This window comes from Apis florea, unplaced genomic scaffold (assembly GCF_048593485.1).
Source record: "Apis florea isolate Af1SG1 unplaced genomic scaffold, ASM4859348v1 contig_3785_pilon, whole genome shotgun sequence".
Classification (NCBI taxonomy): domain Eukaryota; kingdom Metazoa; phylum Arthropoda; class Insecta; order Hymenoptera; family Apidae; genus Apis; species Apis florea.
Genome location: NW_028256852.1, coordinates 513,470 through 526,806, shown reverse-complemented (window position 1 = coordinate 526,806; position 13,337 = coordinate 513,470). Strand labels below are relative to the sequence as shown.

Here is a 13,337-nt window from a genome sequence, read left to right as displayed (position 1 = left end):
CGTTTGCTTTGTCGCGTTCTAAATATTTATCTTGCGTGCTACGTTCCTCCAAGAACAACATTTATTACTTGTTTTAATGTTAAATAAGAATTTAAGTTTCAACTTGATCTTAAGATAACGAATACGTGTACTCGACGATCTTTAAATTCTTGAAATTTATTAAAAGAAATATATATATATAACATTCGTTTCGTCGACTATCTAACGAGAAATAATTGTACATCGCTAATAATTTTTAAGCCTGTCAGGCCGAGTACAATTCATACGTTCCTGCTATTCATCATTGATATCGATGGTGATCTTCTATCGTAAACTGTCGCCCACGCGTTTCCAATAAATTCGAAAGCCCCTGTCGCATTCTTCGCGAAACACCTCGGAAAATCCTGATCGGCGGGGGTTTATTTCGACGATAAAGTCGTTTTATCGGGCGGCGGCGCGGATAAAAAGCAGGCGTGCTCGAATAAAAATTCTGATATTCTATCGGATGGGATTCGAATGTTATTAAAAAATCGAGGAAAAGCAACGGAAAAAGGAAGGAAAGAAAGAAAGGAAAGGAAAATACGGAAAGATAGGAAGATAACCAGCGGCAAAAACGTAAAGGTGCATTATACCTGTGTAATTGCTTTATTATTCTCGAAATCGTTTCAGATGCCGCCGTAAATGGGATTTCGATAAAAGTGTCCCTGTTTTATCGTTTAACAATAACGATTCTGGCTCGTTGCGCCCCTTCTTTCCATCGATATTCCATTTTTTTTTCTTCTTTTTTTCACTCCCCTCGTATTTATTACCTTCCTCCCTCCCATGTCCTTGTTTTAAATAACCGATACACCAGTCATCGAGGCGGATTGAAATTGCCGTAACGAGTATCGGGGAAGGCCGTTGCCCCGCGGATCGACTAAATATTCGTCGATGGGGAACGGTTCGCGCCGATCAAATTGATGACGCGGATCGAAGAGTGAGAGGGGGGGTGGCGTAAAGGGAGCGAACCGTTTATTCCGTTTCGAGGAACGCGTTAACTTCGAGGCGATCCTTGCTTTATCGCACGAGGCAAATAAGAAGTTTAAAACGAGGATCGCTTCGAAACCTTTGAGCATTGAGTTGACACGCGGATATTAAAAGCTTTGTAAATTCCTTTTTTTTTTCTTTTTTTTTTTTTTTTTCGTTGATTCGCTCGGAATTTTTCTATATTTACTTTATTGATCGATCCTCTTGAAATTATTCGCGACGAGTCGATGGAAAAATGGAGAATGAAAGTTGCGTTTATCGGCTTGTTTATCGTATCTCTGTACACTCTTTAGAACGATCTTCGATTAAAATAATTATTTCGATTTACTTTTAAATCCTTTTTCAAATTTATATTAAAATAAATTATCCAAAAATTTAATCTATCGAAATTCATTTTTTAATACCTTAAATATACTGCATTTTGACTTGAATTTATATTTTATAAAATATTATTAATTTAAATTTATTTCTATAAATTTCTTATCGCTGATTATCAAATTGATAAATATTATTTAATTTTAATGATTCAACGTTTAATTATTTATATAATATCTTAAATTAATTTTATAATAGGGTATCTAGTCTTTTATCAAATTTTATAATTATGATTAAATATCGCGTAGAAGATTAAAATTGGACGATGAAATGGATTAAAGATAAATGAAATATAATTTCAGGTACAAACTGGAAGTGGCTGGCAAGTCTCTACCCGTGTTGACAAACTTGGACAAAGGTCGATACGGTGTCTTAATCTTTGAGAATCTGAACAAGTACCTGCAAATGGACAAGTGGAATCGCGAATTGCTAGACAAATATTGCAGAGAGTATTCGGTCGGCATCGTGGGATTCGCGCCGTCCGGCGAGGAAAGTCTCGTCGGTGCACAGCTGAAGGGTTTTCCTTTGTTCGTGCATACTAATCTCAGGCTGAAGGTTCGTTGGAAAAAATAAATTAAATATTAGAAATTACTGCGAATTATATACATCACGCAATTGCATAGAATTAATCCTAGAAATGAATAATAATAATATAAATAATAAATGTAAAAATTAATTTGATAAAAGTCATAGTGCATTTTATTGTAAAAAAAAAAAAAAAACCTGTTATTTTAAAAGACTCGACTTGCAAAATAACTAATCTATAATTTGAATACACAGTTAAATATCCCGCTGGATTCTCCTTAACGATTTCCATATCTTTTGACCTATCCCCCCCCCCCTCCCCAAGGAGAAGCCTTCCTTTTTCTCAGTCAACCAGTCAACCTGTTTTTGGGTAAGGACCTATAACATTTTCGAATTTTCTCTCCTGTCAATCTCCTTCCCTCGCATTTACACGGAATCTCTTGAAATAATAAAGCAAAAAAAAAAAAAAAAAGAAAAATAACCGAACAAAGAAGAAATTAAAATTTATAATTATAAGCAAAGATCGAAACAAGACGAGTCAACGATTTCACAATTTTCTCAAGTGTGAAACACATTCACAGATCGCCGTGGTTTTTTATTGGCTGTCGGTAAATAAATTTCGTCATAGCGGTTGTTGTTGTCCAAGACGAGCGGACAGAATCGCGAAACGAGTATTGGCAATCTCCGTTCCACTTCTGTGACGAAACGATCTTCAAGTTTATCCCCGTGGAAAAATTGCAACCAGAAAACTTTGAAAGAGAGAGAGAGAGCATCGGTGTAATAAAAGCATCGATCCGTTATTCGCAATACGACAAACGTGTGTGCCCCCTCCCCCGAAACGGTTTACCGGTTCGCGGGAAAAGGTTGCCACGGTGAATCAATTTGCATGCGGCATGAAATCGTGCGTGTCTGCACGATTACCGATAGGCAATACGCGGCGATTTTCCTCCTTTCTTTCGACGTTACTGTGACACACTGTGTTGATTGGCTTGAATAAAATTGTAAATCTGTGCCGTGTCCTTGTTTCTTTCTTTTCTTTTTTTTTTTTCTTTTTCGCTTTGAAAGTTGTAACAAATCGTACAGTGATATGCACATTGGTTTTCGTAATAGCAAAATGAAACCTTGTTAATGTAGAAAATAAATTAATGAATTGGTATCCATTGATTTAATTAAAGATACATGTCATCGTAATGGAACTATTTACATATGCTGGTTGAAAAAATTAGGATCATTTTCACAATTTTCAGCATATTTTCGATAAAATTTATCGGCCTGGACGATATTTAATTTCTGTTAATTGTAGTTTTGTTAATTAACGTTTTTTGTTTATTTACTAAAACATTCGCATACACACCTATATTAATAATAATTTTCCTCTTATATTTTTTTATTTCTTCATTTTGATTATAGCGTACGTATATGATAAAAACATATATATCACTGTCTTTTATTTTTTTATTTTTGAATGATGTTGCCAAATATCCAGAATTTTTTTTCTTTTTTTTTTTTTGAAACTATTTATTTAAGCAGATTCCAGATATTCTTATTCTCTGGATTCATATCCTCGTGGAGAAGTGCTTAGCTAAAATATAGTAGAAAACAAGATGTTATGATCGTAATACATTAATAATAAAATTTACAATTAAATTTCGAATTGGCCTTTAAATTTTGTTAAAAACATAAAAAAATATTGAAAATTGCGAATTGTTCTAATTGGCCAGCATATATTGAAAATATATTTAATTTTAAAAAAACTTTTTATTTATGGCAATAATTATTTCTAACTTTAAAATCAATATTGAATTAAACGTATTTTTCTTACATGAACAAAATTTTAGTTGTATTGTTTATTGTGATCTATTTCTACAAAATTAAAGCTGACAATAGAGCAAATTGTGATATCGATCTTTCAAAAATTTATATATCTTAAAAATTTAACGAAATGCATCGATTTTAATAAAGTATTTTAACAGACAGGGAATATATTTCCGTAAGTAAAGTAGATACGTGCGATTTATATAGTTGTCTGATGATGTTATTCTACTTTACGGATTATCTTATCTACCTCTTAATAACCACTTCAACAGAATTTTGCAATCGCGTTTTATTTATTGCTACTCTAACGTTTAATATTAATCTATATTAGAAATGAATTTATAAAAAATATATATACACAAACTTTTAAAGATTCCATCAGATTTATCAATGGCGGCTTTATTCGTATGCGATATTATTAAATGCTTTTTAAACGAGTATTATAATTCATTTAAAATATATAAAAGAATGGGATAATCGATATTAAAAAATAACACAAGTATCAAGTATCCTTGAATCTGCACCAAATTATTAATTATTACTTCGATTATTATTGAATTTTTTAAAAATGAATTTAATCCTCATTCATAGTTCATTTTCACAACAATAATATATCTCTTTACATCAAATTGATACATTGCAAACATCAATAAAATGAAAAGATTAATAATTATTTTTTTGATTATTCGAATTTTAAATAACGTATGTTCAACTTCGCATCCTTTCGATTTTACCATTTTCAGTTTTGTCTCTTCATCGATAAAGAAAAATAAAAAAAAAAGGGAAACGTAACGCTTGTCTTTTCTTTTTTCAATCAAATAATAACATATGAAGCTATACATGTTCAACTAATTTAGAGGAATCGTTTAATAAATTACTATGCAACAATTACAAAATGAAGATCTATGTTAATGGATTTGACAAAACGTAAGAAGAGACATTTTTGTAACAAAGATATGTATATTTCATGTTAAAAAAAGGCAGAAAGATCAATCTTTCTGCGAATAAAACATCTCAATAAATAATCAAAAATTTTTTAAAAACATGAATACTAAAATAATTTAAATCAGACGTGTAATAAAATATTGTCGGAATGTTTATAACGAATAATTTTATACTACGAATAGGGATTTTCGATTCCTATTCTTTCCTCTTAAAATTGAGAGAAGAAAAAAATAAAATCGGGAAAAAAGTAGCCACGTATAGGCAACAAGTTCTCGAATTGCTGACAAAATGAGATCGGTCTTTCCTCCCTCAGGATGCACAACTGAACGCGGCGTCTCCTATCCTCCGATTAACCAGATCCGGAGAAACGGCCTGGGGACCACTTCCTGGCGGTGACTGGACCATTTTTCAGGCCAATCACAGCACCTACGAACCCCTGGCATGGGCACATCGGGACAGCCTCGACTATCCGGCCAATAAAAGTCCTCTGGCGACTGTCATTCAGGTGAGACATCCCGCTTTTTCGCCCATATCTTTCTACTTCGCGTGTTCCAATCAGAATTGGAACCCGGATTAATTACGTAATGAAACGTGAACAGCTCTTGGAATAACTAAAGTTATATGATCTCTCGTAGATTGCAGAAATTTCAGAGAGAGAGAGAGAGAAAGACAAGACGATTAAATTAGTTCGTGTTCCACTTATTACCGAACCGAAATTGAATTTTAATATGAGTTTGCAAACCCTCGTTTGCTATTTTACTCACGCTGTATATTTTTATCACAGAACAAGTAAAGGATAGATTTATCATTCAGAAAATTCCAATTCCTCGTCGTCGAGATTTTGAACTTAATTTTTGTACGTTTGAGTAGGTTTGATTTAAAAAAAATGTCAAAATATAATACTATTTAGCAATGAACGATGGAAAATAATAAATTATCGGAATGGGGGAAAACTTGGATTGATTCAATTTTCCAATCATTCCAAAAAAATTTGTAATTTTTATTAAATTCAACGAAAAGAAAAAGTTGCAACAATATGAAGTTGCTCGATAGCGAGTCGAATTTAAAAAGTAAGTAGAAATTAATTCTGCTGTATAATTTTCAATTAAAGAATAATACCAACGATTTCCTATTAAATTATACGAATTAAGGATCAAAATTAAAAACAGCATGGAACGGGCATCTTTAATCGCAAAAGCAAGGGGATCTCAAATGCTCGCATCGAGCAACGTCAACTTCCGTTCCTTCCTAATTAGCAAATTAATTAACGCACCTCCTGTTTATCGCTTTTCTTTTCGCAGTTACCAAAGCTCCTTGCACCCCCTCATTCCTTCCTCCTGTAATTTTATCAGACGGTGTCTCGTTTTGTCGGATCTGAGTCGCTAACATAATTGCAAAGAATATTAATTACAGCTTACGAAAGGAGACGTATACACCCGGTTTTCTCGGCTGCTTGGGAAAAATGTGCACGCGTTAGGATCCTATCCAACCCCCTCGAATACGTCCGCCCTTTGTAGAATCTCGATACCTGAAGTGAACAGGAACAACGCTCTTCTTACTTGGATTATTAATTAATTAGCTGCATTGTTAAAAGTACAAAGTGATCGCTACGTTCGTTTAATTAAATGCGATTCCGCGTCCACACACACACACACACACACATATATATATACATATGTACGCTTGGTTTTTTTTTTTTTTTTGCAATTCTTCCGTGTTTATCGAAAAAAATTCGAACGAGTCTTTTTAAAATTTTGCGACAATGGCACGAAATGTGATAAACTTTGATGAACGAGACGAAAACACGGTCAGTTTGAAGATTAGAATGAGATAAAGTGGTCGACGGATGATGCGTCGTTTGATTGGTCGTGAAATTTCTTTCGAATTTTTTTTTAATACAAGAAGAAAAGAAAGATCTCAATTGGAAAGATTGTTCGAGGATTTTTATAAATTAAACGAAGAATGAATTCAAATAGAAATTCATTCAAAAATAAATTTATTGAGACTAAACAAAAAATAATAATAATAATAATAAATTGTTTTTTTTAGGTTAGATTTTATTATATAGAAATACTAAACGAGATGGTTTAATTTTAGATTAAATATTTTTAATAATAATTTTCAAAATCAATTTTCTCAAAAACTTTGAGAACGTTTTATAATATATTCAGATTAATAATATCGATAAAATCAATCCATACGATGAGATAGTTGCAGATTAATCGAAATATCAAAAGACAACTCTGCGAAATTATTCTCTTAGACAAGAGAAGTCTTTCTCTCGGAAGTCTTATTTTCTGAAGAAATGTTAGTCCGAGGGAACGAAAACAAATGTGAAGACGCGTATACACCACCCTAGTTTCATTCCACGAACGATGTGAATCTCTTGAATCTCTTCCACTAAAAATGAAGATGGAAGAGTTGGAGGAGAAGTAAGAGTAGAAATGATGTTTCGAGTATGGAAGAAGAGGGGGGACGTGGTTCTGAGTAATGCAGAAGGAATGAAGAGAATAAACGAAAGTAACGGCAGAAAGAATAACATTCTGCTGGAATGCGATAAGGGAGTAAATAAAAAGAGAACAGATTTAATGAACCAGAAAAAGAAATTACAAAAGGGAAACGAAGGATAATCTTTTAAAGTGAGAAAGAAAAGTGATGAGAAAGAAGAAGGAGCAAGTAATAAAATTTAAATTTTAACACAAATACAAACAAGAAGCAGATTATAAAAATTGTAAAAATTAATGTTAAATAACATCTAAGCGAGAAGAGAAAAGCCAGAATAAAGAACGAAAAAACTAAACGATAAAGTGGAGCAAAGAAAGATATAATAATAAGATGAAGGAGAGAGAATGAACCGAAGATAAAGTTGAAATGGAGCCGTGGCCAACTGTGAACAACAGTAGAGAGGGAATGAACGTGAAATAATGCAAATAGGGGTAAAAGTGAGGATGAAAATAAAAGCGTTGGCCAGAGAATGGAAAACGTGTGGCAGAGATGGGATATTAAGAAGAAGAAAAATGGACAGATTAAACGAGCTGTGAGGACCGTGTATATAAAAATACGAAGGGAAAAAATTAAGGAAGGGTGGGGAAAGGTTATTGCAGGGGCGAGATAGAGGCAGGACCTCGAGTACAATCCGTAAAGCTGTTTCACTGGGGCCGTTTTACATTCGCTTTGGAATTCGCGATTGCGAGATTCCACGAGGATGCAAAGGCTCGGCCGGAAGCTGAGCGTGTACCGGATGAAAGCGGCGCAAAGATACGAACGCGAAGAAGACAGCGAATCTTTCTTGACGCGAAGAACCTTCGCCGCCATGCAAACAGGAAATATTCATCTGATATAACAGACGGCCTAGACGTGATATCATCTGCTTTTTGCATATTCGTGAATGCTCGATGGATTCGCTTCCGTTGAAATTTTTTTGTTAAAAATTAGAAAAAGGAAAAAGAGCTTCTCCTTTCTTCTTGTTCCTTCTTTTTAATTTTTGAACGCTATCGTGCCTCCACGTGTGATAAATTTCGCGGCGATATCGTGCCATTTGCGTGCCACTTGAGCACGTAGATTTAGGGGCGGGTGTAAGTAGATTTAGGGACCGCCAACCCTAGAAATGTACGAACAAGGGATATTTAGATTTAGAATCTTGGCAGTGGAAATTCTGCGGGTGGAAACAGCATTCTTGAAATTGTTGTACGAATTTTAGCATTTGATGTTAAATAAAATTATCGTTGAAAGCAGATATATCGTTCAATTATCTCTATCTACGTAAAATTTATATCAACAAAATCTGATGGCACGTTACAATATTTTTATTAGTGATAATAAATCTTTTCTACGACGGAATGAAATGAGAAAATTCTTGGATAATTCTGTATATTCTGTCTAAATGTAAAACTTGATTTATCAAAAGGAAATGAAACTGTCTCATATATTTTTTATATATTTTGTGATATCTAACATTTCCTTTTTTTTTTTTTTTTTAACGATTTCAGAGATCAAATAAGATAATTATTGCATTAAATATTAAATTGTATAAAATACATAGATAGAAAAATTATCTATTCTACTATTTATTATTTATATATTCAATTTTTATTAAGTTTTTAAAAAAAAAAACATTTATTAATATTACATTCAATGAATTGTAATTATCTAAAACTGATGCACTCGTCGATTATATCGTTGAGTATACACTTCTCCTCATACGCGCATTCGTCGTCGATTCAAGATAATCCCAAACAAGCAATTTGTTAATTGCACTACAACCAGGAATTCTCAGTTGGCCGGGCCGCGTTTTGAAACGTTCGCCGTGAACAGAGCTTGTTAGCAGTAAACAACAATAATAATCTCGCTGATAACCCCATTATATAGCCATGGCTGATAGGCCAGAGATTCACGGATCACAGGTAGCCAGGTAATTAAATCAGAAGCCAATCAGCCGTTGGTTCATTCGATTAATGAGCATCGACGCAGGGCCGGGTTCGTTTGTCGCTATTCGTGCTGACAATTTATTTCGCTTCCAGAATTCGAGATAACGCCACATCCTTGATGAACGACAGGGACCATCGTAAAGAATGAGAAACACAGAATTTTCGAGCCATTCCATTCGAAATCTCGGCCATCGATCATAAAGCGTCTTCGTTTCTTTCCCCTTTTCTTTTTTTTTTTTTTTTTTTTTGGAAAAATATCGAGGCCGCCGATGAATTGAATCTTTTCAACAGTCTCGACAGTTTCTTTATGGCCGTTCGAAGCAAATGAGCTTGAAATTCGATTAATAAAACGTTCGCTTTATTTGGTGAAAAGAAGATTATTGATGGAAATGTTCGCTTTTATCGTTGGGAAAAGAATCGAATTCCGTCCTCCATTGGATTCGAAAACCGGATTCTCCGTTCAATGGAGAATTTTTCTAACCAATCAGGCCATTCAGATCATTCGAACGACGATTTCTCCGTCCACAGATTAATATTCAAACTGATTAATTTGCTTGGATCGGTAGATAAGTTTGGTTACATTGAAAAATTCTAAAAAAATGGAATTTATTTTAATTGATATATATATATATATACACGTCGATTATTATATTTCTTGATATCTAAAAATTAATCTTCCATATCAATCGTTTTTATCTATATGGATTATATCTATATAGATCCACATTCGTATTGTGAATAAAAATTGCATATATTCTAAACATACATTTAATCAAACTTCTATATTTTTCTTCTTTCTTGTGAACGTAAAATTGATTAAATATTTATAAAAAGATACCACGATTTTCGATTTTTAATAATTTTTTAACACGTCACATTGAAACTGTTGTGAAGATATTAATTAAAACTCGTTGTTTTTTAAAAATATTATTTATTAATATCAATAAAAAAAACGAATTGTCAAATTGTCATTGATCCAATTAAACCTAATTTATTTTAACTCAATTATATAATTTATGTTAATTCTAAGTTTAATTTCACTTCAAATCAGAATTAAATAAAAACTCTTTTAATTGTTAACCGATTGTTCGAATTTGAGGTTTGACCTAGTCTTTTCTTAATTTGGCCACCGTGAAGGGTCATCAATTATCTGGCAAATAAATCGGATTAAAATTAGTTTAAACCGTTTTTGTGCACTAAGTAAAATCTTTAATATTTATATTTAAAGAATCATCGATACAGAGATAATACTTTTCGAAAAATAATTAAAACCGCAATTTGCAATATGGATATTCCAACGAGCAATAATAATAATTGTTCTACGTTACACTTTATTTACATCTCGTGTTAAAAATAAAGACTTACCAAATAATATTCCACAAATAATCACAATTTAAAAACGCGTCGTGTTTCATAAATGGCGATTTTCTCTTGGAAATCGCTTCTAGACGTATCGTGTTCGTCGAGGAAAATAGAGTTGTTGGAAGGCATTATTATAATACATCGAAGCAAAACATTTTTGAAATTAACGCGCCCTTATATACGCGCCGATCGATAAGCATCAACGCGTCAAACGCGCGCGAACCCATTAACGTTGCACGCAATCGTTCGATGAAAAATAAGTGGAACGAGATCACCATAATTTCACTGCGGCCAATGAACAATTCCCACTTTACATAACGGACCATCGATCGACGCGTGCGATGATCGATAGTCGACTTTATTTTTTTAATCGAGTTTTCAACGTCGATGAACTATGTTGAGAGAAAGGAAAAGAGAAAAGCTTCGAGCAACTCTGTTTCTTCGCGAGAAAGTCTGATTTAATAGCGTGGTTTGATATCGATGGAAGGTTGTTCTGGTTGAATGAAAATAATTCTATCTCGAATTTGTTATAAGAGACAATTTGTGATTTGCAATTTTTTAATTTCTTAAATATTTATTTTTATTTACTTCTTCTTTCTAATTATTCGTCCTTTCTAATTATCCAGATAGCGCAGAATTAAGAATATCATATAAACTCTGTCCAGATTTTTCAATAATTTTGAACTAATGCAAATCTTATTTACACATTTACTTCTTACCAAATTGTATATATTTCAACAGAGATAAAATTTTTATTTCGAAAAATCAGGCTTACTCCACCACCGTATAAAACGTGAAATCTCTCTATTCAAAATAACGATCATGCCAGGATACAATCGCAATTCGAATCGAATATATCGCTCCTGAAAGCGATTAAAAGGAGATTAGCGTTCCAGTTGCCCCTCTCATAACCCGTTTAAACCCGAGAACGATCGAAATCCGCTTGAATATCGAGCCTTAATTTCCACGGAAATCCTCCTTCCGATGAGTGTGTATTTTTTTTTCCTCTTTCTTTCTCTCCATTTTTTCCTCACTATTCACCCCTTTATGCGCTAGGATTATCCTATGCGAAATTTGATCGATATATTAAATACCTCGAACTCGTTATCAGTTTACACTCTCGATAAACGAGCTATTTCGAGCTGTCTCGTTTAATTCTCGTTTCATTCTCTTCGAAATATAGAAAAAGATATAAATATACACGTATATTGAACGTCGCTTGTTAAACGACGACAAAGATCAGATTATATCATATCCACTGTCTGATGAAACTGAAACGCGATAAACTTTAACGAACCTACGATTGGATTTTTATTATGCAGGATCACGGGAGATACGATGGGATTCAGAGAGTCTTTTTCGGCGGAGGATTACGATTCTGGCTACACAACTTGTTGTTGCTCGACTCTCTCTCCTACTTGTCCCACGGCCAGTTGAGCCTAAGCCTTAATCGCATGATCTTGGTGGACGTCGATGATATATTCGTCGGTGAGAAGGGAACGAGATTAAGAAAGGATGACGTGATGGCGCTGTTGATTACTCAACAGAGGATCCAAGCGTTGGTGCCTGGTTTCAAATTTAACTTGGGGTTTTCTGGAAAATATTTCCATCACGGCACCTCCGAGGAAAATCTGGGGGACGATATGCTTCTGGAGAACGTCGACAGGTATATATATATATATATATATTTTTTTTTAATATCTTGTTATCGATAAATAACAAAAGAAATAATCGTGTTTTCAGATAAGATGAGAAATCTTATAGTTATTATAGTATTTGGATAATGATCAGTTTAAGGTAATTTGTTTCGAAAAAATGTCGAACGTGAAACGACGAGAGATGAATATCGCATGTTTACAAGATTAATGTCTTTCTACGGTCTCGAGTTAAGAATGATTTGTGAATGGATTTCACGACGCGTGTGACGAGGGAAATGGAATTGGCGGAAAGTTGTTGCGCGAATAGGATGGTAAACAGAGCGCAGAAGGATTTACTATTGGCGCAAATTGACGTATTACGGTTGATCGCGGAAGTTGCACTTGTTTGTGAATCGTCGCGATTTGTTCGAGTAATTCGTTTCCTCGACACCAATTAAAATCATAAAATCGATTATACACACTTTGATCATTGATTAAACGAAACAAACAGATAAAGTTGTTCGCCTCCATTTTTTTTTTCCCAATCGTTTAATTAGAAAGATTTAAAGATCAATTTTACTCGACATATTTTTTTTTTTTTCTTCAAATTAAAACCAACATTCTTTAAATTGCAGATTTACGTGGTTTTCTCACATGTGGAATCATCAACAACCTCACCTTTACGAGAATGTAACGCATCTACAATTAGACATGGCGTTGAACAAACAATTCGCGAAAGACCACGGAATCCCAACAGGAAGCGGTTACAGCGTAAGTCCTCATCATTCCGGCGTTTATCCGGTCCACGAAGGACTATATGAAGCGTGGAAAAGAGTGTGGAACATCAAAGTCACGAGCACAGAAGAGTATCCCCATTTGAGGCCAGCTCGATTAAGAAGAGGATTTATTCATCGTAATATAATGGTAAATCTTTCTTAATCATTGTTTTAACATCGATTATAATTTTTTTTTTTTTTTAGTATTTTTTAAGAAATAAAATAATATTTAATTAATAAAGATCCATTTTAAAATTAAAATTTTTTAACAATAATATATATTATAGAACAATTTATATATAAAATTTATAAAAAAAAAAATCTACTACAATAGACAAGATTTATTTGTATATAATAAGTCTTTTACAATATTTATTAAAGAAGTACATTTTAAACTATTTCTCTGCTACAATGTCAATTATTTGACATTAACTGCTTGTCTGCTGGGAAACCAAGTTAAAGCAATAAAC

At 33.3% G+C, this 13,337-nt stretch overlaps 1 protein-coding gene across 2 annotated transcripts in view; it reads left to right on the top strand.

Annotated features, from left to right (window-relative positions):
* sfl (N-deacetylase and N-sulfotransferase sfl) overlaps nucleotides 1-13,337 on the top strand; it is a 160,187-nt gene that overhangs the window by 141,799 nt on the left and 5,051 nt on the right. For both annotated transcript variants that reach the window (XM_086915488.1, XM_086915489.1), the window contains exons 4-7: nucleotides 1,683-1,935; nucleotides 4,979-5,170; nucleotides 11,777-12,120; nucleotides 12,727-13,015. In XM_086915488.1, the coding sequence (XP_086771614.1) occupies nucleotides 1,683-1,935; nucleotides 4,979-5,170; nucleotides 11,777-12,120; nucleotides 12,727-13,015 (1,078 nt within the window). The remainder of the gene's footprint in view (nucleotides 1-1,682; nucleotides 1,936-4,978; nucleotides 5,171-11,776; nucleotides 12,121-12,726; nucleotides 13,016-13,337) is intronic.